The sequence below is a fragment of the Miscanthus floridulus genome, chromosome 11, assembly GCF_019320115.1.
Source record: "Miscanthus floridulus cultivar M001 chromosome 11, ASM1932011v1, whole genome shotgun sequence".
Taxonomy (NCBI): domain Eukaryota; kingdom Viridiplantae; phylum Streptophyta; class Magnoliopsida; order Poales; family Poaceae; genus Miscanthus; species Miscanthus floridulus.
In genome coordinates this window covers 53,720,313-53,743,664 of record NC_089590.1, presented here as the reverse complement: position 1 = coordinate 53,743,664, position 23,352 = coordinate 53,720,313, and the positions used below count along the sequence as shown (strand labels likewise).

At 39.0% G+C, this 23,352-nt stretch overlaps 1 protein-coding gene across 2 annotated transcripts; it reads left to right on the top strand.

The window, feature by feature from the left end:
• The first annotated feature begins 894 nt into the window (after positions 1-894).
• LOC136493109 (ABC transporter G family member 51) lies at positions 895-13,613 on the top strand. Of its 2 annotated transcripts, none has more exons than XM_066489153.1 (24): positions 895-1,463; positions 1,626-1,746; positions 2,596-2,684; positions 3,247-3,331; positions 3,501-3,663; positions 4,403-4,479; positions 4,557-4,701; positions 5,322-5,623; positions 5,702-5,980; positions 6,800-7,116; positions 7,205-7,365; positions 7,512-7,615; positions 8,236-8,392; positions 8,483-8,575; positions 9,190-9,317; positions 9,392-9,724; positions 9,804-10,094; positions 10,179-10,262; positions 10,491-10,624; positions 10,764-10,991; positions 12,123-12,294; positions 12,373-12,460; positions 12,558-12,724; positions 13,005-13,613. In XM_066489153.1, exons 1-24 carry the CDS (start codon positions 1,129-1,131, stop codon positions 13,269-13,271), a joined length of 4,320 nt encoding a protein of 1,439 aa, XP_066345250.1. In that variant the 5' UTR covers positions 895-1,128; the 3' UTR covers positions 13,272-13,613. The 2 variants fall into 2 exon arrangements, with proteins under 2 accessions (XP_066345250.1, XP_066345251.1); XM_066489154.1 differs by having other exon boundaries at positions 1,179-1,467.
• The last annotated feature ends 9,739 nt before the right edge of the window (positions 13,614-23,352 follow it).

Below are 23,352 nucleotides of genomic sequence, written 5' to 3'. Positions count from 1 at the left end.
GGCAGCGGCGACGGGGGCATAGGGTAGTGCAGGTGCGGCTCGAGGTGGCAGCTACATCAATGGCGCCACTGGAGCCCAAGGCCGTGGCCGTGTGGACGGAGCGTGAGGCCAAGAGGCGCCGGGTGCACGTAGTGCCGGGTCCGCCAGCCGGAGCAGAAGGAGGTGGACTGGGACACCGCAGCCGGAGGCGCCATGTGCAGGCCGCCGCCGCCGCCGTGCAGCACTCTTCCTTGTCTTCAGGGGCCTCGGCACCGTTCCCAAGCCCGGTGAGGTCCGGCACTGTCGCGGCCGTCATGACATTGGACGTATTGGAGGATTGGGAAACCCAACCCATCCCAACTCGTTTAACCTCTAAACCCATTACCACGCATCCAAACAGATCCATAGCACAACCGAACCCGAAAACTCCAATTATTACCTAACCTATTAGCAGACCTAAAATAGAGAGACGTTTTACAACTGTTTCATCCAGGGAGATAAAAGAGTGAGTATGCTTCGTAGTTGTTTTAACCAAACATATTACAATTTTTTATAGAACATAACTCACAACAACCGTTCCACGCTGAACCAAACGGACCCTAAGTCCCTAACTGGCTTTCAACTTGTTATAGGTTATTACAACAACACGTACTGGTGGCACGCACGCGCGGACTGCTGAAGATCGGGCGGCAAGCATTATTCATCGCTGCGCCATGCATGGTCGCCCCTCCTGCCCTTGATCTCAGCCGCGTACGTAGTAGCTGTGTCCCAATGCAAGTCCCAACAGCCGCCGGCCTCCTCGTCTCTGTGTTGGGTGGTGGAACAGCTAGCGCTGCATGCGAGGCGCAGCGACCTCGCGTCTCCACCGCCAACACTTCGGAGTGTTAGTTGTGGAATTGGTTACTTTCTCACGACGACCGGCAAGGCCCCGCGTCACCGCGCTCATCGTCCACGTCTTTCACGTCCCGAAGACACGCCCCGAGATCCGATCCGATCCCATTGCCTTGCCGCCTCCAACTCTCATCTCATATATACTCTCGACTAGAACCGTGTGCCTCTTGTTCTCATCTTTTATTAGTTCCTGCAACCTATACCTACATATAGACAGTCGTAGAGCCGGCGGCGGCAGAGGCTGAGGCAGAGCAGGCGATGGCGAGCGGCGCCGTCCAACCCCACCACGTGGCGGTGGATGTCAACAATGGGGAGGACGACGGTGAGGCCACGGCCGCCGACCAGCTCTGGGCGACCATCGAGCGCGTCGCCTCCCCTCAGCGGCGCAACCTCGCCATCGTCGTGCCCGACCCCGGCAGTGGCAGCACCGGCGGCGAAGGAGGAGGACGCAGTGCAGAGAAGAAGGGCGGCGAGGTCGTGGACGTGCGGAGGCTGGACCGGCATGGCGTCCAGCGCGTGCTCCAGCGGGCGTTGGCCAGCGCCGACTCCGATAACGCCAAGCTCCTCCACGGCATCAGGGCCCGCTTTCACGCGTAAGTAATGCAGCTCATCCCTTCCTTCAATTCGCCGATTCGATTAGCACTTCAAATTTTCTCATCATATACACTAAACCGATTTGATCGATTTCTAATGACGATTTGCCTACTACGTGCTCTACTAAATGCCGATTCCAACTGTTTGGTTATCTCGTGAAGGGCGGGATTGGACGTGCCACGGGTGGAGGTGAGGTTCCGCGACCTGACGGTGTCCACGGAGGTGCACTACGGCCGCCGGGCGTTGCCAACGCTCCTCAACTACGTCCATGACATTGCCGAGGTATGCATATGGTTGGTTTTTGTGGTTTGAATTGCGTGTTGGGTAGGGCAAAGCGCGGATCTCATGCATCATTTGCTTGCTCGGATAGCGGCTGCTGCTTCATGTCATCATGTGATTAAACTGTCCACGTCAGGACTTTTTAGCTCAGCCTCAGCACTAGTCTTACGATGCGTTGTTGTTAGTTTCGTTTCGAACGCTATGGGTTCTTAAATCTTGTCACGTGCAGTTACGGCTACCCGATGCAACTAATAATTTTGACATAACAAACACACTCATAGTTAGTTAGTTGACGATGAGTTGATCAGACGTACTTGATGAGGCATGCAACTGCAGTTACGTTGCAGGCATCAACAATTCCATACGCTGGTAAAATATATATGCTCTGGCTAGTTTGTAGCATTTTCATTTATGACTATATATATATATATATATATATATATATATATATATATATATATATATATATATATATATATGGCTATTCTGCAGCTGGCCATAGAATAACTTATTCTATAGCCACCTTGATTTACGATAATATTTGTACCAATTTACGATAATATGAATATGCATTTACTATACTCGTGTTACTACAACTCACGGTGATATTTACCATAATGTTATAGTAAATCACTTAGTAAGGAGTTACTGTAGTCTCGTAAATTAGCATAGTAATTATCGTAACTCAAAGTGGCCACAGAATAAATTATTCTATGGCCAGCTGCAGAACAGTAGTTCTCTCTATATATATACACCATAATTTACATGACACTTGTGTACCTTTTTTTTTATCTTATTACACTTGCAAACCCTTTGCTAATATATATATATGTACCTTTTATCTTGGTGCAGAGGCTTCTAATTTGTTGCCATCTTTTACGTCCTAAGAAGACCAAGCTCACTATTCTTGATGATGTTAGTGGAGTTCTAAAACCTGGGAGGTGAGAAACAATACTTCTTACTGCAGGTCTCTATATGAATGCAAACACATGTCACACTCCCGACTTAAATTAAATAGTTAAATTTATATCCGCATATGTAGGCACAAAAGGTAGTATATTTGCATGCCTATTGTGCAGTTGTGTGCTGACACTTGTTTCCTCTGGAACAATGTACTAGAAACGTATCTCATTTGGGGGGTAGTTGATAAGTCATCCCCTATGTATCCCTGCTCTGTTTTCTCATCTATCTATATCTATATATACATATACAAATATAAAAAGCACGAGTCCCGATCTGCCAATACTGGTATTTAATGCAACTCATCTTGATCATGTGGTTATCTCTCTTCCACTTTTGATGCCAACATTTTGATTTTTTTTCCCGTTGCAATAATAACCTTAATGTAGTACTATACTAGAAATAACTTGTAGCTCGTTTTTTGTGTACCAAAATAATTTATTTCAGAATTCTTTTGTGTCAAGGATTGCATGCACTCATTTATGAAGTTTGTAATAGGTAACTGCTGATGTTGTTTTCTTGTTTTGTTTTGTGTGGTGAAAGAATGACACTGTTGCTGGGGCCACCGTCATCTGGGAAATCAACGCTCTTGTTGGCCCTTGCTGGTAAACTGGATCCTCAGCTAAAGGTGACCTTGACATCTACTCCCGGTTTGTGTGAATTGTTTTAATTTTCTGGGGGCCGGGCTTGGGAGGGTTTTTTATTCCCTCACACAATCAAACCAGTTGCCTAATCTATCCCATTATTATGTTCTGTATCATTCTTGTCATTTCATTTACCTTCTCATATTCTGACAGAAAAGTGGAGAAGTGACCTACAATGGAACTTCACTTACTGAATTTTGTGTACAAAGAACTTCTGCTTATATCAGTCAGACAGACAACCATATTGGAGAATTGACAGTGAGGGAAACATTAGATTTTGCTGCAAAATGCCAGGGTGCAAGTGAAAACTACCAAGGTAAGGCTCCCATTCTTGTGCTTTGCAAATACTTTGTTTAGTTCTGTTGTGATTACTCAAGGGCACAATTATAGCCAAGGGTACGAATAAACTTGCATCTAGACTTTTCAAGGCACTTAATTAGTTTATTACCAATTCACATTTGAATGATTTTGTCACTTCTATTATTATCCATGCATTTCTACTTAATTAAGATAAAACAATTGGCTGTGGCTAGCTTATTACAACCTGCATGAGTGTGTCAAAGCATAAACTAGCTTGTGTGATAGAATTAACCTTTTTCCAGAAATTAAACGAAACTAAGCGGTAGCCAACAAAGATAATTCAGTTTTTTTTTTCGTTTTATTTCATGACACGGTGAATTGCAGATTTGGTGAGGTTCATGCATCTTACATCAAGTATCTAATCTAACAATCTACATGCAGATATTTTGACCTTTCCTTATCCCAAGCATCACTGATGGTGAAATAATGCCCTTAAGATTGCAGAATCTAGCACTATATACTTTTGTTAAAGTTTAAGATCATTTCATGTTTATCATCAAGTTTGAAGCTCTCAGCTTTTATTTTTGAGATCTTTTACGGTAGTATGTATCTATTGCGTTTTTTGTTAAAAATTATATCAATGCTTCTAATAGGAGCACAATGAACAATTTCTTTAAACTGGTTTTGTTATCATGTAATGGCTTAGATGTCAGTTCAAAAAGTATCTATCTTACACACATTGTTGATATGTGTAGAGTGCTTGAAGGAGCTATGCGATCTTGAAGGGAAGAGAGGGATAAGACCAAATCCAGAAATAGATGCCTTTATGAAGGTTCTTATCTAATTCACATATAAACTTCTCATATTTCATTTTGTTTATCTACATAATGTTTTGTTCTGTATGACCAGACAGCATCAGTTGGAGGACAGAAACACAATCTTGTTACAGACTATGTTCTTAGAGTGCTTGGACTAGATCTATGTGCTGATACTGCTGTTGGTACTGATATGGAAAGAGGTGTCTCTGGTGGGCAGAAGAAACGAGTCACAACAGGTTTGTAGGATTGCAAATTTAATATTTTGTCTTACATTCCCACAACTTTTTTGTTCCAAATAGAGCTAGTTCTTAGTGGTTTTGCGATGAACCTTAGTTCATGCTTTTCATGGGTTTGTAGATTAGAGATGGAGTTGAAGGGAAGAGGCTCTGAGATATTACTTTTATATTGTTGTTGTTATTATTATTATTATTATTATTAATCCGGTGATTCGCAGAAGCCTATTAAATAGATCTTGCCGTTCCTGTTCAAACAATCTAGGGAATGATTTGGACAAAAAAGATATTCTGATCTTAAGGTACTACATCAACCTGTTAATTAATCTCAAAATACTCTTGTTGCCATGCTCCTATATGCATGGAGAATCCACATTTCCAGCATCCGACACACTCTTTAGTCCTTGCTTTAGGTAAGTTAACCCAGTTGCCATGATCTTAGGCTTATTTGCCAGCCCCAATCTATTTCATCCCTCCCACTAAAACACCACATAAGGTGAGAAGAGTCATATTACAAATAGCCATAACTAAGTGACAACTTTAATGGCTTCTGTAAGAAACTAATCAAAATACAATTTGATATTCTTTGTGCCAGATCTGTAACAAATGATGTACTTTTGTAGGTGAAATGGTTGTTGGACCAAGAAAAACCCTTCTCATGGATGAAATATCTACTGGTCTCGACAGCTCAACGACTTATCAAATAGTTAAATGCATGAGGAATTTTGTTCATGAGATGGAGGCTACTGTGCTGATGTCACTTCTTCAACCTGCACCAGAGACATTTGATCTTTTTGATGATCTAATTCTTCTCTCAGAAGGACAAATCATTTATCAAGGCCCCACTGTGCGTGTTGTGGACTATTTCAATTCGCTAGGATTTTCACTGCCGCCTCGTAAGGGAATTGCGGATTTTCTCCAAGAGGTATTGGATGATGACTGCTAATTCCAACATAAAATTTGGAGCATGCGAGAATCTACTTAAGTAACTTTGTTATATCAGGTGACATCAAGGAAAGACCAAGCTCAGTACTGGTCTGACAAGTCAAAACCTTATTCTTTTATTTCTGCATCGACAATGGCTTCTGCATTTAAACAATCCGACTATGGCAGATCTCTGGATTCTATTTTAAGCAACTCTTATGATGGCACAAAATCTCCTAAGGTGCTTGCCAGATCAAAGTTTGCAGTATCAAAACTTAGCCTTGTTAGAGCATGCTTTTACAGGGAGCTTGTTTTAATAAGTCGCAACCGTTTCCTCTACATTTTCAGGACATGCCAAGTATGTTTATGTTTCTCTTTACTTCAGCTGTGATAATTTATTTGAAAATGAACTTGTAGTTGACATGAGCCATATCTAGTATCACTGTGTATAAAGTTTATTTAACTTTGTATTGTCAGTTAAATAACAATGTATTGGCCTATGAAACAAAACATGCCCTAAGGGTGTAAAATGTCCTTTTTGTTGATCCAAGTCTCTCAATCTCAAGGCATCACATGGTTATATGATCCATCTCTTTACTTTCCATGGTAGTAGATGGATGAAGGTTACATTATGAGCGCTTGATAATATAGAATCGATGCATAAATGATAACTGCTGTGACCTTGTGAGTAGTCTAAATGAAAATTATTGAAAGCTCAACAAAAATACTCGTTTTCTACTGTTGTTTTTCTTTTTTTATATATATATTCTGAAAAGAAGGTTTATGCACAGATTTTCTGACCTTATATTATAGCATTTTAAATATTATTTAAGTCTAAGACTACATCTCTCCGTTCCTCTCCAGTTGTGGAAGAAAATATGCCCTAGTTTGCATCCATGGTCAATCTAATATGTTTTTAGGAGGTACTATTCTTTAAAGGCAAAACTACAAGAATGTTATGTGTGCTACATTGTCATTTCTTTACATTCTAACATTATTTTGTTCCAAATTGTTGCCATAATTCTATATGCATCTATAATAAAATTTGAAAACAGAAGAATATATGGATTTACTTTTTGTTAATTACCATCTAATACTTTCTTTGTATGCACCATTCTACAATTTATTAAAGAGCTTCCTCACATGCATTTGAAAATAATGGCATAATTTTGTGCAGGTTGCTTTTGTCGGGGTAATCACTTGCACAATCTTTCTTCGCACAAGATTGCACCCTGTTGATGAGCAAAATGGCAATCTTTATCTCTCTTGTCTGTTCTATGGGCTTGTACATATGCTGTTCAATGGTTTTACAGAATTGCCCATTACTATTTCAAGGCTTCCAGTGTTTTATAAGCAGAGAGACAATTTCTTTCATCCTGCATGGGCTTTCTCAATCCCCAATTGGATATTAAGAATTCCATATTCTCTTATTGAGGCTATGGTGTGGTCATGTGCTGTTTACTACACAGTAGGCTTTGCACCAACTGCTGATAGGTACCAACAACTACCTTACTAGCCCATCTAGAGGTGGAGTCATTACTGTTGTACTTGGACATATCAGAATAATGCAAACTATGTGCAGGTTCTTTCATTTTATGCTATTGTTGTTCTCTGTCCATCAAATGGCTTTGGGCCTTTTCCGGATGATGGGGGCTATAGCACGAGACATGACTATTGCTAATACTTTTGGATCAGCTGCCTTACTGGCAATTTTTCTTTTAGGAGGGTTCCTTATCCCTAAAGGTGAGTGTTTATATATTTATTTCCTGTGGTATATTGAATTGTGCTAGACATCTCAGAAGAGTTAGCTGTTTTCTCTCTCTAATGATCTAGATGAGAATGATTCTTACTTTTGGTGCAACATATTGTGACTTTGTTACTTCTGATAGAGGCTATACAACCATGGTGGCAGTGGGCTTATTGGCTTTCCCCCTTGATGTATGGACAACGTGCTATTTCAGTTAACGAATTCTCAGCATCCAGATGGTCAAAGGTCTGTATACTAGCAGGAATTATTATTTCTCACTATCTCTGTTTACTAGTAGGAATCACCATTTCTTTCTCCTTATTTTTACTTTTCGAAGTGTGTCTAAGAAGGGTTACAATAACAAAATTGAATCCTTGGATTTTTTTTGAACGTAATGAGGATAGAGATAGAGTTTTATTTACAAGAAAAAACACCAGCAGCACCGCTGTCTCAACAGCATCCACCACACACTGTGACAAAGCACAAAATACCTCACAAAGCCTCGCAATACAACACAGAATTAAATGCGCGGTTGGGAAGCCTGTCTAAATTGAACTAAACACTCCTTTGACTTTTCCGCTACCTGCTGCGTTGTTACGTGCTCGTTCTAAAAAAACTATGGTTTCATTCTTTCCACAAATTCCATATATATGATTTAGATAGCCATTCCATTGAACTCGCACCATTTGTTTTCACTTTTCAGGACTGAATGCTTGAAATTACATATAGTTCAAATTTGTTATTTGTGGGGGTCAAACATAATTTGGTTTGACAGCATGCATATCTATTGCATCATTCTCTTTTACTAGAACAATCATTTGACATTTATTGTTAGCTAAATTTTATTTTGACATGTATCATTATAGGTATTTGGTGCTGGCAACAATCCTGTTGGATTCAATGTTCTTACTTCACACAGTCTCCCTACACAAGATTACTGGTACTGGATTGGAGTTTGTGCTTTATTGGCTTATGCTGTCTTGTTCAATGCTTTGTTTACTCTTGCTTTGGCATTCCTTAACCGTAAGTGTGGAAATGCAATTATAATTCTAAATCCGTCTTCAGTTAGCTGCTTTTTGATTTCTCAAAACTAAATTGTAATTGTTTCTGAAGCTCTACGGAAGGCCCAAGCAATTATTCCATCCAATTCTGAAGAAACAAAGGATGCGTTGACAGATAGTGTATCAGATGGACATGCAATTGCAGGTGATTTTCATTTTCTTAACAATCATGATTCTAGTATTTACTATAACATTTTTCCCATAATGTGTTCAAAAAAGATATGTCTGTTTTTCATTGTGTACGTTCTAACATCTTTCAAGATATGTATTGGAACTTGCTTATTCTTGTTGAACGTTATAAGCATATGAAGTTCAATATTACTCCCCCATTAAAACATACAAGGTCTATTTTAATTTATACAAGTCCAACATTGTGTGTGTGTCTCTATATATTAGTAGCAATTAAATAAAATACAAGAACATTTAGCACATTAAAACTGTTTAACTGATTGATATTTCAAAGGGCTCAAACACAATATGGACTTTGTACCTATATAAATTCATATATTATATGAGAAATAAGGGCCAAAGATTAACTTTGACAGTCGGGTCAAAATAAAACATACCTTATATCTTTGAGTGGTGGAAAGTAATTATTTAAGAAGTAAATAAATTCTAATAGTTATGTTGCTATTATCTATTGATTTGTCTACCTTAATTAGTTACAGTGTGCATTTTTTGCCAAGCTAAATTTTTCTTCTCAACGTGAGGATAAAGTATTGTACTTGATTAAAAATTTATATTATTCTTGAATCGCAGAAAGTAATGGCAGAAATTATGAAGTCAAAGGGCAGATTGAAGGCGAACTCAACAAGGGAATGATATTACCATTTCAACCTCTAACAATGACGTTTCATAACATTAACTATTTTGTTGATATGCCAAAGGTTGTTCTTCTAAAACTTATTATTTATATTTTTATAGTTCATCACCAGCTAAGATGGTTTCTACATGCATATAGAAAATGAAAGCAAGAGGTGTACCTGAGAAAAGACTACAGTTGCTATGTGAAGTAAGCGGAGTATTTAGGCCACGTGTCTTAACAGCACTGGTTGGCTCAAGTGGCGCTGGAAAGACGACCCTTCTTGACGTTTTAGCTGGTAGAAAAACAGGCGGATATATTGAGGGTGATATCAAGATTTCTGGCCATAAGAAAGAACAAAGAACCTTTGCCAGGATAGCTGGTTATGTTGAGCAAAATGATATACACTCACCCCAAGTAACTGTTGAAGAGTCCTTGTGGTTTTCATCAATCTTACGGCTTCCGAAAGATATAAGTACAAAAACAAGACACGTATGACTTGTACTAACTCTTTTTAATCTAGGGTGCAATTAGTTATTTGAGATTATGCACACTTTAAACTATCTTGCAGGAATTTGTTGAGGAAGTTATGGCTTTGGTAGAGCTTGATCAACTGAGACATGCATTAGTAGGGAAGCAGGGTTCTACTGGATTGTCAACAGAGCAAAGGAAGCGCCTTACAATAGCTGTTGAACTAGTTGCAAATCCTTCAATTATTTTTTTGGATGAACCTACTTCTGGTTTGGATGCTCGAGCAGCTGCCATTGTGATGCGGACTATTAGAAATACTGTTGACACCGGAAGAACTGTTGTTTGCACTATACACCAGCCCAGCATTGACATCTTTGAAGCTTTTGATGAGGTTGGCATGCTTTTTTTTTGTTTTTTTATTTGTCTTAGTTGCCCACCATTTTATTCCCTTTGTTGACTATTCTCCTAATTTCAGCTCCTCCTTCTGAAACGTGGAGGTCGCGTTATATATGGTGGTTCTCTGGGTGTCAATTCAATTGATATGATTGATTACTTTCAGGTTACTCTTTTTATCTCTATACTTTATAAAAGATTTTAACAACCGAATTAGTTCTTATAAGGTTCAGTTTGCTTAAAAAGTATGCCAATTGACATTCATCTTTCACTGTACTAAAAATACCTATGAAGTGATGAAATATGCGGCCTAAAAAATTCTTGATCTCTAAACTTGCTTACACCAACACTCTATTCTTAACAACTATACGTTTTGTTAATATTCTCAAAACAGTCCATTCCTGGTGTTAATCATATCTCTGAAGGCTACAATCCAGCAACCTGGATGCTTGAAGTCACCACACAAGCATGTGAAGAGATTCTTGGTTTAGATTTTGCAGTGGTGTACAAAAACTCCGATCAGTTCAGGTGATTTCTATTGAACTTAAAGAAGTGCTATTGTTGTGGTTTTCTTGGCCTAAGTTTCGTTTCAATTTTCTTTTGTAAGGACACCAAATTTATGCAACTGTTGAGGCATTTTTTAACAAACCTGTTCACAATAATTTAGGGAAGTGGAAGAGTTAATTAAAGAATCAAGTATTCCAGCTATTGGCACGGAACCTTTGAAATTCTCATCAGAGTTTTCACGGAACTTTCTTACTCAGTTCAAAGCTTGCTTGCGTAAGCAAAGACTTGTTTACTGGAGAAGTCCAGAGTACAATGTTGTGCGGTTATTTTTCACGGCAATTGCAGCTATCATATTCGGATCAATATTTTGGAATGTGGGGATGAAAAGGTAATTCTATCTCTTAGTCATATTACATTTGTTTTTGTTTGTTTTTAATTCACGTGTTTAAAATGAATATACATTGATTTCATTGGTTCATTGCTAGCGAAACGTGTTATTTTCATTTTTGTTGAAATATAAATTTGCTGTTTATGATGTGTTGCCTTCAAAGGACTAGAATAACAAGAAACAAAAATAACCGATGAAAAAGGCATCGGTCATACAACAAGCATCGAAACTTCACCTTATTCATGTCCCTAGTAATATTCATGACCCAAGTGATGTGGCAAATGATCTTTCCTGCCATACCGTTGTCCATGTGACTGGTTTTTATTATCCCTCTAAAACATTACAACGACCTATATATCTACCATAATGTTTGTAGTTTCGCCAATAGCATAATTAATATATTGCTCATGAGTGAGTCGTAATGCAGATGGGAGGTGTATGAGGCTCTAGTAATATCTAGTTCTTTTTTCTTAAAACAATTGATGTTACTAGATCCATCATGACAGATATTTCCATCTTGGACAGTAATGTTCTACAATATAGGAGTTAATTAATGCAAGATGGTACCAGTATGGATCATAATTGTACAGCATAAGATTGGTGTTACTAAATTCATCGTGGTAGATATTTTCCATAATATATGTTTTGTCAAATAATTAATTTTACTGAAATCATTAGTGAATATGTCATCTTGGAGGCCGTGGCAAGGTCCTAAATAATTTATATTTTGTAATTGGGGTATATATTTCTTAATGTATCTTCTTTTATTAATAATTCCAATGGGGGTTGGAAATGTTCTTTTTCTTATGAAAGGATGGCAAAAGTTTTCCCATAATTTTAATTAATAAACAGAGAAATCGGCTCAGTTTTTTAGGGAAAACTAGGCCCGAAAACCTTACAACCGTGAGATGGAAACTACTCAACAAACGACTAGGGGTTGGAATGTTGAACTCTAGGATCATGTATTTAATATCCACACTTGTCTCTATGCTCAAATAATTTGACTTTGGACTTGGTTTTAATGACTATGGGATAAAAATATTTACTCCCTGCTCGAAATGTACCTAGGATAATTTACACATTCAGTTTACAGAACATGGTTCATAGGCTAATACCAGTTTAACTATGCAGAGACACAACAGAAGATTTGATGCTTGTCATGGGATCTCTTTACGCGGCATGCCTGTTTCTTGGTGTAAATAATGCCTCATCCGTGCAGCCTGTGGTATCAACTGAGAGGACTGTCTACTACCGGGAACGCGCTGCTAGAATGTACTCATCGTTCCCATATGCTGCAGCACAGGTTAGCCAAGCTCACAGCAATCTTTTCTGTTTTTCCTATCTAGAGATCCCAGTTTCTAATATTTCTTAAAATTATTAGGGTCTCGTAGAGATTCCTTACATTGCAGTCCAGGCACTGATATTTGGCCTCATCACGTACTTCATGATCAACTATGAGAGGAACATAGGCAAGTCATTCTTCATTAATGGACTTCATGCTTTCTACACATGATATTGCTTCTTGTGTGTTTGCTGTATTCTGATAAACTCAACCTTTTACTACAGGAAAATTGCTTTTGTATCTTGTTTTCCTGTTCCTTACTTTCACCTACTTCACGTTCTACGGGATGGTGGCAGTAGGCTTGACCCCAACACAAGATGTGGCAGCAGTTGTATCATCTGCCTTTTACTCCTTGTGGAATCTTCTCTCTGGGTTCCTCATCCCCCAATCCGTAAGTTACTGAATTGCCAAAAGAAACAGTATTACATTGTTATGCTTCCAATTGTTCTTCAGTTTTGAACATAAAAATCTTACTCAGCCAATTCTTATATCTGTAGACATGATGATTTACTTGTTAACCTAGCTTTTCTAGTCAAAAAAGAAATCATTTTTCATCTTGAAGAGGTGTGGGTAACCAGATTTTTTCAACATCAGTTTTCAATCAATCCAGAGAGTGTGTCAGTATGATGCTTATCTGTTTCTAAACGTTTTACTTGTCATTCATCATGCAGAGGATCCCTGGCTGGTGGATCTGGTTCTATTACATCTGTCCAGTGGCCTGGACCCTGCGAGGCATCATTACATCGCAGTTGGGTGATGTGCAAACCAGGATAGTCGGCCCTGGTTTCGATGGGACCGTGCAGGAGTTCCTGGAGGAAAGCCTGGGATTTAAACAGGGGATGGCTGGTGTCACAGTTGCAGTGCTCATTGGCTTCTCTCTTTTCTTCTTTGCCATCTACGCGACTTCTATCAAGGTTATAAATTTCCAGAGAAGGTAATCAGCCTGCAGATCGAGTTAAGTAGCCTCCATAGCTTGCTTGCTACTTTGAGGTGCCAACATCAAGGTTCTCTTGCTACTTCGGTGGATGGATGAAGCACCCATTGATCGTATAGTAGGACAAAGTTTTCACAAGTACAGAGGGATTGTAGATAATTATAGTATGTCTCAGTTTCCTTACAAAGAACACTTGAAACTTTGTTCTTTAGTTTATTCTTGTGCACAAATAAATGTATATACCGTGCTGCAGCCTGAGATATCTATTTAATTCACTATCTCAAACGAGCAACAATAGTGATGCATTGCTGATAAGACACGGAAATATCTGCTGCCTTACAATTGTTACATTTGAGTAGCTGGTTTTACTAGTATATATAGCACCAGGGATGTCAAATCTCTAGATCACTAATAATTGCTGTTGGGAAGCATGGTTTTTTTTTTTTGGGTCTTATTTGGTATGAACCGATGCAAGATTATGCATCGACTTCTCTCTACTGTAAAAGTAAAATCGACTCATCGGGCCGGATGCCAGGTAAGGATCATGACTCATGAGTCAGAAACGCTCGTTTTTGGTGGTGGAAGTGGAACCGGAACCGGATGCTGCACGGCACGGCTAGCACGCGACAGCGACCTGAGATGTGAAATGCCAGGGCCCGAGCGACGGGGCGAGTGGCGCGGCGTGCGCGACTTGGCGACGACCCGGCCAAACTTCTGCCCAGCACAGGTGACTGTGGAGACCAGCTGACGCGCCCGCCGGGGAGCTGGGCTCGTCTTCGCTCTCTGCGTGTCGGCCAACAACCAACGAGCACGAGCTGGTTTCTTATACAGTTCTACTAGTTCTAGACAAACGCAGCAGCTCTTTCTTCCTGAGCCATACATGCTCAGACTATTGCAGAGCGTGCGGGGAAGGACGGCCCCAATTTCGCCCAATATTCGTTTACATACACACCCGATGCAGAAGGTACACGTAGGTATGACACCCTTTGCACTGCTCTGAAGTTCCAAGTCAAGGTGCATTCTAAGATGAGACCGATTCTCACTAACAGATTTGGATTTTGAGATATGAATGACATGGCCGTCTCTATCAAATAATCCCCATTAATGGACCATTTTTATAGAGGCGATATGATGGACCATCTTTATTAACGTCCCTATAAATTGATTAACAACAGCAGAAACGTGAAGATGTTCATGTCTGTAAATATTTTGGAAAAAACAACAACCGAAAAAAGAGTATTTTTTGAAATCCTAGGACAAACCCTACTACATGACCTATTTGCCTTACGCATTCCCTTGATCTCTTCCTACCACTACAATGTTTAGGAATCTTGTATTGAATATTTCGTCCTCTAAATAATTTTAAATGGAAAAAACTAACTATAAAGTTTCAGATCTTCTCGACCACTATTAAATTTTGGAATAGGTCTCCATCCATCACCGCTTGAAAATTTCAAAGATTTTAATCCCAAAACCTATGAATTTCAAAATGAAACTCTAAATATTTTCAAATATAGAACTTGTTAACTGCAAAGTTGTATTCGTATTGACAACTAAATATTGGTATAGATCATGTCAACATACAAAGTTTTTTGAAAATTCTAAATTTTGAATTTTGAAATCTGAGAAATCTGATTTTGAATCTCCGTCAAAAAGAAATCTAATAAAATAAAATGAATATTTAGGACTCTAAATGAATTTAAAAATCATCAATTACAAAATTATGGATCTCATTAACCTACAACTTTTGTATAGACTAGTTAACATGCACGTGCGGCACGCACGTGCCTAGAAAAGATTTGGCGTTTGTATTTGTCATTTTCTAGAAAACATGCAATTAATTCAAAATTGATTTTGGGCTATAATTTTAAGTGAGACATAGATGTTTTGCATGTAATATTATAATGAAAGTACATGTATATGAGATAGGAATACCCGTTTTGTATTTACATAATCATTGGGTGCACGTGTACATTTGTATAAATCACGTTTCCTAGTGTTCTTTGCTCCAACGTAGTCTTGAACTCCCAAGGGAAGTGATGAGATCAGCTATCCATGGTCCAACATTTTGGTGCTTAAAAAACCTCAAGCCATTCCTGCATTTCCTGCAAGAAAATTTTGTATGTACAATAAATATTTTTGTTTCTAGTATTATATCTCTGAAAGTGAAATAAGATTAAATAAAAATATTAAATGTACCAGTATCACATTTCTAATACATTTGGAAAGACAATATTTTTTGTGCTCTTTCCAGTGGGGTCAACATCCTTATTTGTGTTGGCCAAAACCCATGTGCTCTTACGAGAAACACCTCTTGACAATGCTACATACAATTGGCCATGGGAGAAAACTGGTTCAGGGAGATAAACACCAACATTTGGTATTGTCTGACCCTGAGCTTTATTTATTGTCATTGCAAAACTCAATCTTATTGGAAACTGCTTTCGCTTAAACTTGAATGTCAATGCAAGGTCTTCAGGGGGACATGGAAATCCTTGGTATGAATACTCTGGTTCTTGCATGATCTCCATTAACTATTTCAGCATCAATTAAATTGTTCTGGAATCCTCTAATGACCAACCTAGTGCCATTGCAAAGACCGTTGTGAGGATCAAGATTACGTAATAGGATAACAGGGCAGTCTTTTTTAACCTTAAGCTCATGAGGATGCAACCCATTAGGTGTAATAGAATTTAGAAAATCAAGAGGGTAATTATTCCTTGTATCATCATCCACTGAGTCAAAACTGTAGAATACCTTCTCATCTCTAGGAAACTACTCGATCATTATCGCATTCATTGCATGGATATGCTCATTTGTAGTAGAAAGAATCGCACGTTCGCGCATCTAATCTGTAGAGGTGCAATTTTCCTTGAGTTTGGGAAACACCTTTTTGATAAGGTTGTCAATTGGATTGTCTTTTGAACTTATTTTATTTGCATTCTTACTGAAATCTTGTCTCCATTCCACGATGATATCATCAGGCAATTGAACATAATTATCACCAAATGTTTTTTCTGTTCCGTTCCCAATTCTTAACAGGTAATATGCAAACCAACTATCATTTTTAGCTCACATGTTTTGGGTAAGCCGAATCCTTTACACATTGTCCCATATATGTGATTTTAGTAAAGTAGCATCAGTGATCTGTGCTCTTGTTCCTCATGTCACAACGGGAAGTACTTGCCTGAAGTCACCTCCAATCAACATGACCTTACCACCAAAAGGTTGATTGCAACCCATTATATCTTGTAATGTTCTGTCGACTGTTTCCACTACTTGTCTCTTTGTCATGGCTACTTCATCCCATATTACCAAGGCATCCCTGCGAAGTAATTCGGCAGTACCACTTTGCTTTGTAAAGCTACACATAGTGTTATTATCTAGCTTGATGGGAATCTTGAAGCAGGAGTGTGCAGTGCGTCCATCGAGCATGATACTTGCTGCAATACCAGATGTGGCTGTAGAAATTGCTATCAGATTCATGGAGCACACCTTTGCAAGCAAAGGCTTATACAAATATATCTTGCCAGTTCCTCCTGGTCCATCAATAAAAAATACTTGGCCAACTTTCTTGTCCACATGATTCATAATCAAATCGAACCCAGCTCTCTGCTCAACATTTAGTGTTTCTATCATCTTTAGATGTTCTTCTTCATATCCAATATTCAATTCTTCTGTAAGCTCTCTATAATGGTCTCTTGACACTTCATCTAATCAAATAAAGTGTAAAGTGTCATTGCAAAATTGATGAATAAGAAGCATTAATTTTTTAATAATATTAATTAATGTGTGTGATGTTAAGGTAAATACAATGTTTATGAATCAATTTACCTGAGGCATCTAGTTCAGGAAGTCCATAGTTTGTAATGTCTCTACCCATATCTTTAACATGTATAGATATATCTCTAAGCACCATTTGTTCAACCATTTTGGAGCAGCTATTTGGGCGACGATAATCCTCGGACATTGAATCAATATGTTTGTCCCATAGTGCTTGGACATTATTACATTCGTAGAAAACTATGATAGTTGCGAATGGCCTCCTCAGAGCACAAGGCATCTTAAATTGTGCAGATTCAGTGAGATAGTCATCTAGGCTCTTGTTAGTTTCCACATAGCCCAAGGCTGCACAAGCATCTTTAAATGTTGCATATGTAGTTCCATGTCAATTTCTAAGATGCTCGAATGAAGTTGCACCCCTCACATGGTTTAGAAGCACACGGAGATAGTATCACTCACCTTCAGTAGGATGGGCATACACCAATCTTTTAATCTGACCACCTTTTTCTTTGGGTTTCCAAAACTTTTTTAACTTCATCCAAGTGAAGTGCTCAGGGAACTCTCTATACAAATACTTTTGTGCATCAGAATTATACATATTTGTGCTGAAATACTATGTAAGCATGGACCTATGAGAGTTAGGATTTTACACAACATTGTTCAGATCATCCCTAGCTTTGTAGGCAACCATATGCTTTCCTAGGAAGGTGAACTTGCATTTGTAACACATAAGGTGACATATCATACAAAGGAAAAACCGTATAATCTATAGATTGCCTCTATAGTTGTTATACACCTTCCATCTCTATACTGCTTAATCTCATTAATAACCAGTGGTTGCCCATACATATGTGCCCGAGCTTGATTTATCGAAGCCGAAGCACGGTCGTGGCCCTTAAAGACATACTTGTATAGATACTTGGCACACTTTATGCTACTGCAAACCTCTACATTAATATGACAATTATACCTTATTAGAAGGATTGGATTGTATGGCACAACCCATCTATTGTCCAACCATTCCCTTCTTATTTTCACTTTTTGTCCATCATCTCTCCTATAAATAGGATATGAGTTCTTTCCCTATAGGGTGGTTTCACAAAAGTCACGGGGATAATTAAAGTGGCAATTACCGTCTATCATACATGGGCACTTACGATTGAGGACACCACATGGTCTATGCATCATATGTTTGCACACAAGTTTATGCAATTCTAGATATTTCTTTTGATCAGAAAGCTCTGTCGATATATACTTGTCATAATCATCGGGGGTACGTACTTGCTCTCGGCTTCCATAACCAAAAGGAAGTGTTCATGTGGTAATCCCCTTTTCTGAAACTCAGTGACATGTGCCTAGGCAGCGACCCTGCCCAAATGATGTTTTTAAGAAGGAAATCTTGGAGGTCTCGTAGCTTTGCTCTATAAACCCTTGCCACGATATCTGGACGATCTTGCTGGCATTTGTCCTGGCAATAACTGTTCTACTATCTCATCCCATTATGGATTGGATGTCATTGTCACAAAAAATATGGCTTTCCATATCGAGTAATCAAAGCCATGGCATCCATATACCTTGAGTGCACATCACGGTCACTTCCTGATAAATCTTTTGATAGTACAATTCTACGACTAGCTTGTGATGCACGGGCTTCTCCAGCGGCAAGAGTGTCTAGAAGGCCCTGGTGAATATATGTGTTAAAACATTATAGGTTTTCCTTGGGTTTGAAAATAGAAAAAGCTACTTTTAACCTCAAATTCTTCTAACCTTGGTATAGATCAGCACGAATTAGATCTTGATGCACCGATTTTGAGTACCAGTCTAAACGCATTGATTCCACCTTGACATACATATCAATAGCCCACTGCTGGAAAAGCCTCCCACCATGAAACATGACATTAAATTCTCCCTCACGAATTTGTAGCCTGAAACATAGATATTCCCTAGCGCTGATGTATCGTCATAACCCTGTAATTTCTGTTCATAAAAACAAAAAAGATTAAATTTCATGCTATTTTGAGTTTATTGAATGGCTGAAATGTCTTAACTTCATCATGTTGAGAAAAAATAATAATATTTTAAATAGATAAATTTTTTTACAAAGGAAATAACCTTCTTCTTCATGTACGTTCGTCTCTGAGACATCATTGATCTCAACAAGCGTTGGGCCTATATAATAAAATATAAATATAAAAGTAAGAAATTTGTATTTGGTTGTTAATGAGATTTTGAGGAAAAAATGTTTATTGTTTATGCAAATAACAAATAAAACCACCTTTTAGTACATGCTTAGTATATTTTCTCTTCGGTTTTGAAGGAGGTGAGTCTTGATGTAAAATCTTCTTATCCTCCCAACCAGTTTCACCATTAGGATTGAACATAGGATATGCTAATGGATCATAACATCCATGGTACGACCTTATATAATGAGGTTGATTTTCTTTACCGTAAATGACTATGCTTCGTTCAAACCTTTGTTGTGGGTCATTTCCATCAAACCATATAGCAGCCACTTGCTCCATTGCAAGCGCATTATACCTTCTCTGGTCAACAGAAATACTTGTATTTAGCTCAATAGCGTAGCAATCCAAGTTGGTAAGAGTGCCTAGACTCTTAAATGCTTGAACATATGGATTGTGTTGCATGATGTTCAATATAGTGCGGATCACAGTAGCGTCAAGGTGTGGTGATCTTTTCATCCTATGATGCATAGTCTCATCTGTGTCATAAAAGTATAACTGCATGTGGCGTGGTCCCTTAGCACCGGACATAAGTTGATCCAACCTGTGAAGCTGTGATATATTTGGTCATGATCTTTAAATATATAAATACTAGTACCCTTTGTTGTTGCCAAACTACGATCAATGGAAACCCCCATGCTTGTGAAAGAAAAGTGTGAATTGAAGTAACAAATGTTCTTTCTAAAATACTTTGCATCCTTATCAGTTTGACTTGTGAACAATCGACGGAGCTCATCTGGGACCTCTAGTATAAATATATTAACCTGTCCGTTTCGACAACAAAATGCAGGACCTTCACCTTCAAACCTCTTTGCACAACAATAAAAATAGTTCTGCACTTTCTTCAAGACATGATGGGTCTCAGGAAGTCCCACATGCACAAAGTTATAAGGATCATGACCATTTATTCTTGTTGTGGGTTCTATAGAATACTCGTATTTGAAATCTGCAATTTAAAATCAAAATTTCTGAAATTTGCATGAGCATCAATAAAGAATAATATATAGGAAAAAATCCTCACAAGCTCACCTTTATCATTGAACATTCTAGCTTCATCATCCTCGTAGATGTCAGGGCAATCTTCATTTGGGTTCTATTGATCTAAATCATTTTCTATTGAAAAAATATTAGACCATTACTCATTGCATATACAATGTATTTTTGGGATGTACAAGTACATAGTTTAAACTTTTCATACCCTCTATTCCATGCAATGTGTCTTCTGGTTCCCAAATGCCACAATTGAAAGCTCCTTAATCAACTTTTTTATGTGCAAGATAATCACGTTGATATACACCTTTTCTAACACCTAAAATAGATAGGATTAAGCAGGAAACATTACTACCATACCTGAAATGTTTGATACTACATGTATAGGTGAAAATATATTAGTATCATGCCTAAGATATTTACATGTTCAACACTACATGTATAGTTAAAAATATATTAGTATCATACCTGACATATTAAGGGTTGATGCTAAGAATTTCTTGGACTTGGCGGCAGCACTCAACTTAGCTCGATAATTACGTTGATACTCACGTTTTTAAGCAAGGACCTCATCCTCCTTTATTACCAGGCATTGCATGCCTATACCTCTTCATGGCCATGTGCTTTAGAGTGCCCTGATCTTCACGAGTGCCTTGATCTAAAAGACTCAAAAATATTTGAAAGTACTATTTTTGCTAAAATGAACAGTTGCAACAATTGAGAGTAAAGACCAAAACAAAAAAGAAAAGTAGAAACAAAAAAAGTGGAGAGCAAAAACCAAAGCAAAATACCTATATTATCAACTTGTGAAGCCATGTCCCATTTCCTCTTACAAGAGTTGCCTTTATCATCCATTCTAGTATTGGTGATTTCAGATGATGCAATCAATTTGGATGCATTAGCCTCGGCCTTTAGACGAGCCCGACGACTACGTTGGTACTCATGATTTCTTTTCCTGAAATTCCTCCTTTTTGTGGTTAGGTAATGCAGCATACCTTTCTTGTTGATACTCACGATTTTTGGCCCGAGCTTCCTCCTTAGCTGTGATTTCATATGGTGCAATCAATTTGGATGCATCAGCCTCGGCCTTCAGACGAGCCCGACGACTACACTGATATTCACGTTTCTTGGCTCGAACTTTGTCCTTCTCGTCGCTAGGCAATGCAGCATACCTATCTCGTTGATTTTCACATTTTTTGGCCCGAGTTTCCTCCTCATTGTTAGGCAAACCTACACAAACTTTGTCAGTACTTATTTCATACATTTAGCACTCCAAAATGCTTCTGGCTTACATTTTAATGCTTTACGTTCCTACTATTAGGTCTATACAAATTTATTATTTTTTGCCAACATAAGGAAACGAAATCACATAAATCATTTAATAAATGATAAAATTTTGGTTAGAGTAACATATGAAAACATATTTTTCATAGGCAGAGGATAAAGTTATGAATTTAGCAAAATTAATTTGGCAGTACCCATTCCACCATTTCCAAACCATGACCAACCATCCTCGTTCTTCGGTGGTAGAAAGAAGGAAGACATAAGAAAGAAGAAGTTCCTCAAGTCTGCATGCAGGAATGTTGGTCGTCGTTCATTGGGCATCTGTTCTCAGGTCTTTTACCGAGCGTTTGCTTGTGCGGTCATCCATATGAAGCTGTCATACAAGTTTGGATTTGAGTTTTGGAGCTATTCATAGCGTAGGTATAATTTAGATGAAAATAAGTTTTTGGATATATGTAGTGTATTCCAGAGTGCTTGTAACGTGATGTTGTACCTAGCTATAATCTAATATAATTCTTTTTTGTCTTAAAAAATCTAATGGTAACCAGCTAATCCCATTAGCTGTTCAAGCCCAGTTGATAGGCTAATGGCAACTAAAATTGGATATTTACCAAACCGCCCTTCACCTTTTTTGGCAGTGCGCTCGTTCCCACCGCTCTTGTGACTCCCCACCGCTCGCGTTTCTTTTCTTCAAGCCCGTGACAGCTTCTATGAGCACCAAACCCTAGTCGTCGCAAGCAGACCGCCGCCGTGACCCACGCCACTGCAAGCAGACCTCCGTGGGATGGACAACCATGACGAGTTCACCGACAAGGAAGCCACCTAGGATCCACTATTCCCTATCTCCACCCCCTCAGCAGGTCGCGCCCACCTTCAGCGTGTCGAGAGGCTCCTGCTTCGGGCTTGATGTCGGCAAATTCGACCTTAACTCCACGATTCCCAGTCGACAACATGTCAATTATGGACATCCTTTGGTGCTACAGAGGTCTTGTCGGATCTAGCTATTGGAGGTGGCGAGCGTGGTGGGTTGTGCTGTCGTGTCATAGGAACAAGATGAAGAAGTTGATGAGATCCAAGTATCCGATGGCCATGGGCTCTTCATGACTTTGCTTCACCTCGACACAAGCTTCCCGATGATGCCACATGCCTCCTCCTATTCCTGCTGAAACTCTAACCGGATTTTGGTGAGGCCTAGACTTGATAAACCATCCAATTGGTGGTTTTGAGGCCGCCCAAACCACCTAGAGAAGCGTATCTGCTACGCCTCCTCCACTGATCTCGACACAGTGTCAGTGTTGTCCTTGACCGCCCTATCACCAAACCCTCTTGCAGCCTCCTGCTTGACTTGGTCAACCATCATCTTGACTTGGCCAACACGGTCTACTACTCCTCATGAGCTCTTACTTGTTGATGTCCCCAAGTGTCAGCCACCACAGGTAGTCTTCCGACCATCTTGGTCTCTCAGCCCATGTCTCACTGTCCATCCTTCACCATTCGCCGCTCCTAGTTCATCAGCATGGCTTGTCTCTACTTGACCTTCTCTATGTCCGTTGATCATCTCTGTGCTCCACACATGCACACAAACACAACAAAGAGACATGTTGCACACGCACTCACACAATGGTTAGTCTTCAAACACAACCAAAGCCGACAATTACTCATCACAAACTCGACACACAAGGGCACATATCAACCTTGTGTTCGCACTTACTACTGAAACCAAAACATCAACTTTTAGCACAACAAAATAAACCACCTACTAAGCTCATGATTCGGTCTTGATCTTTG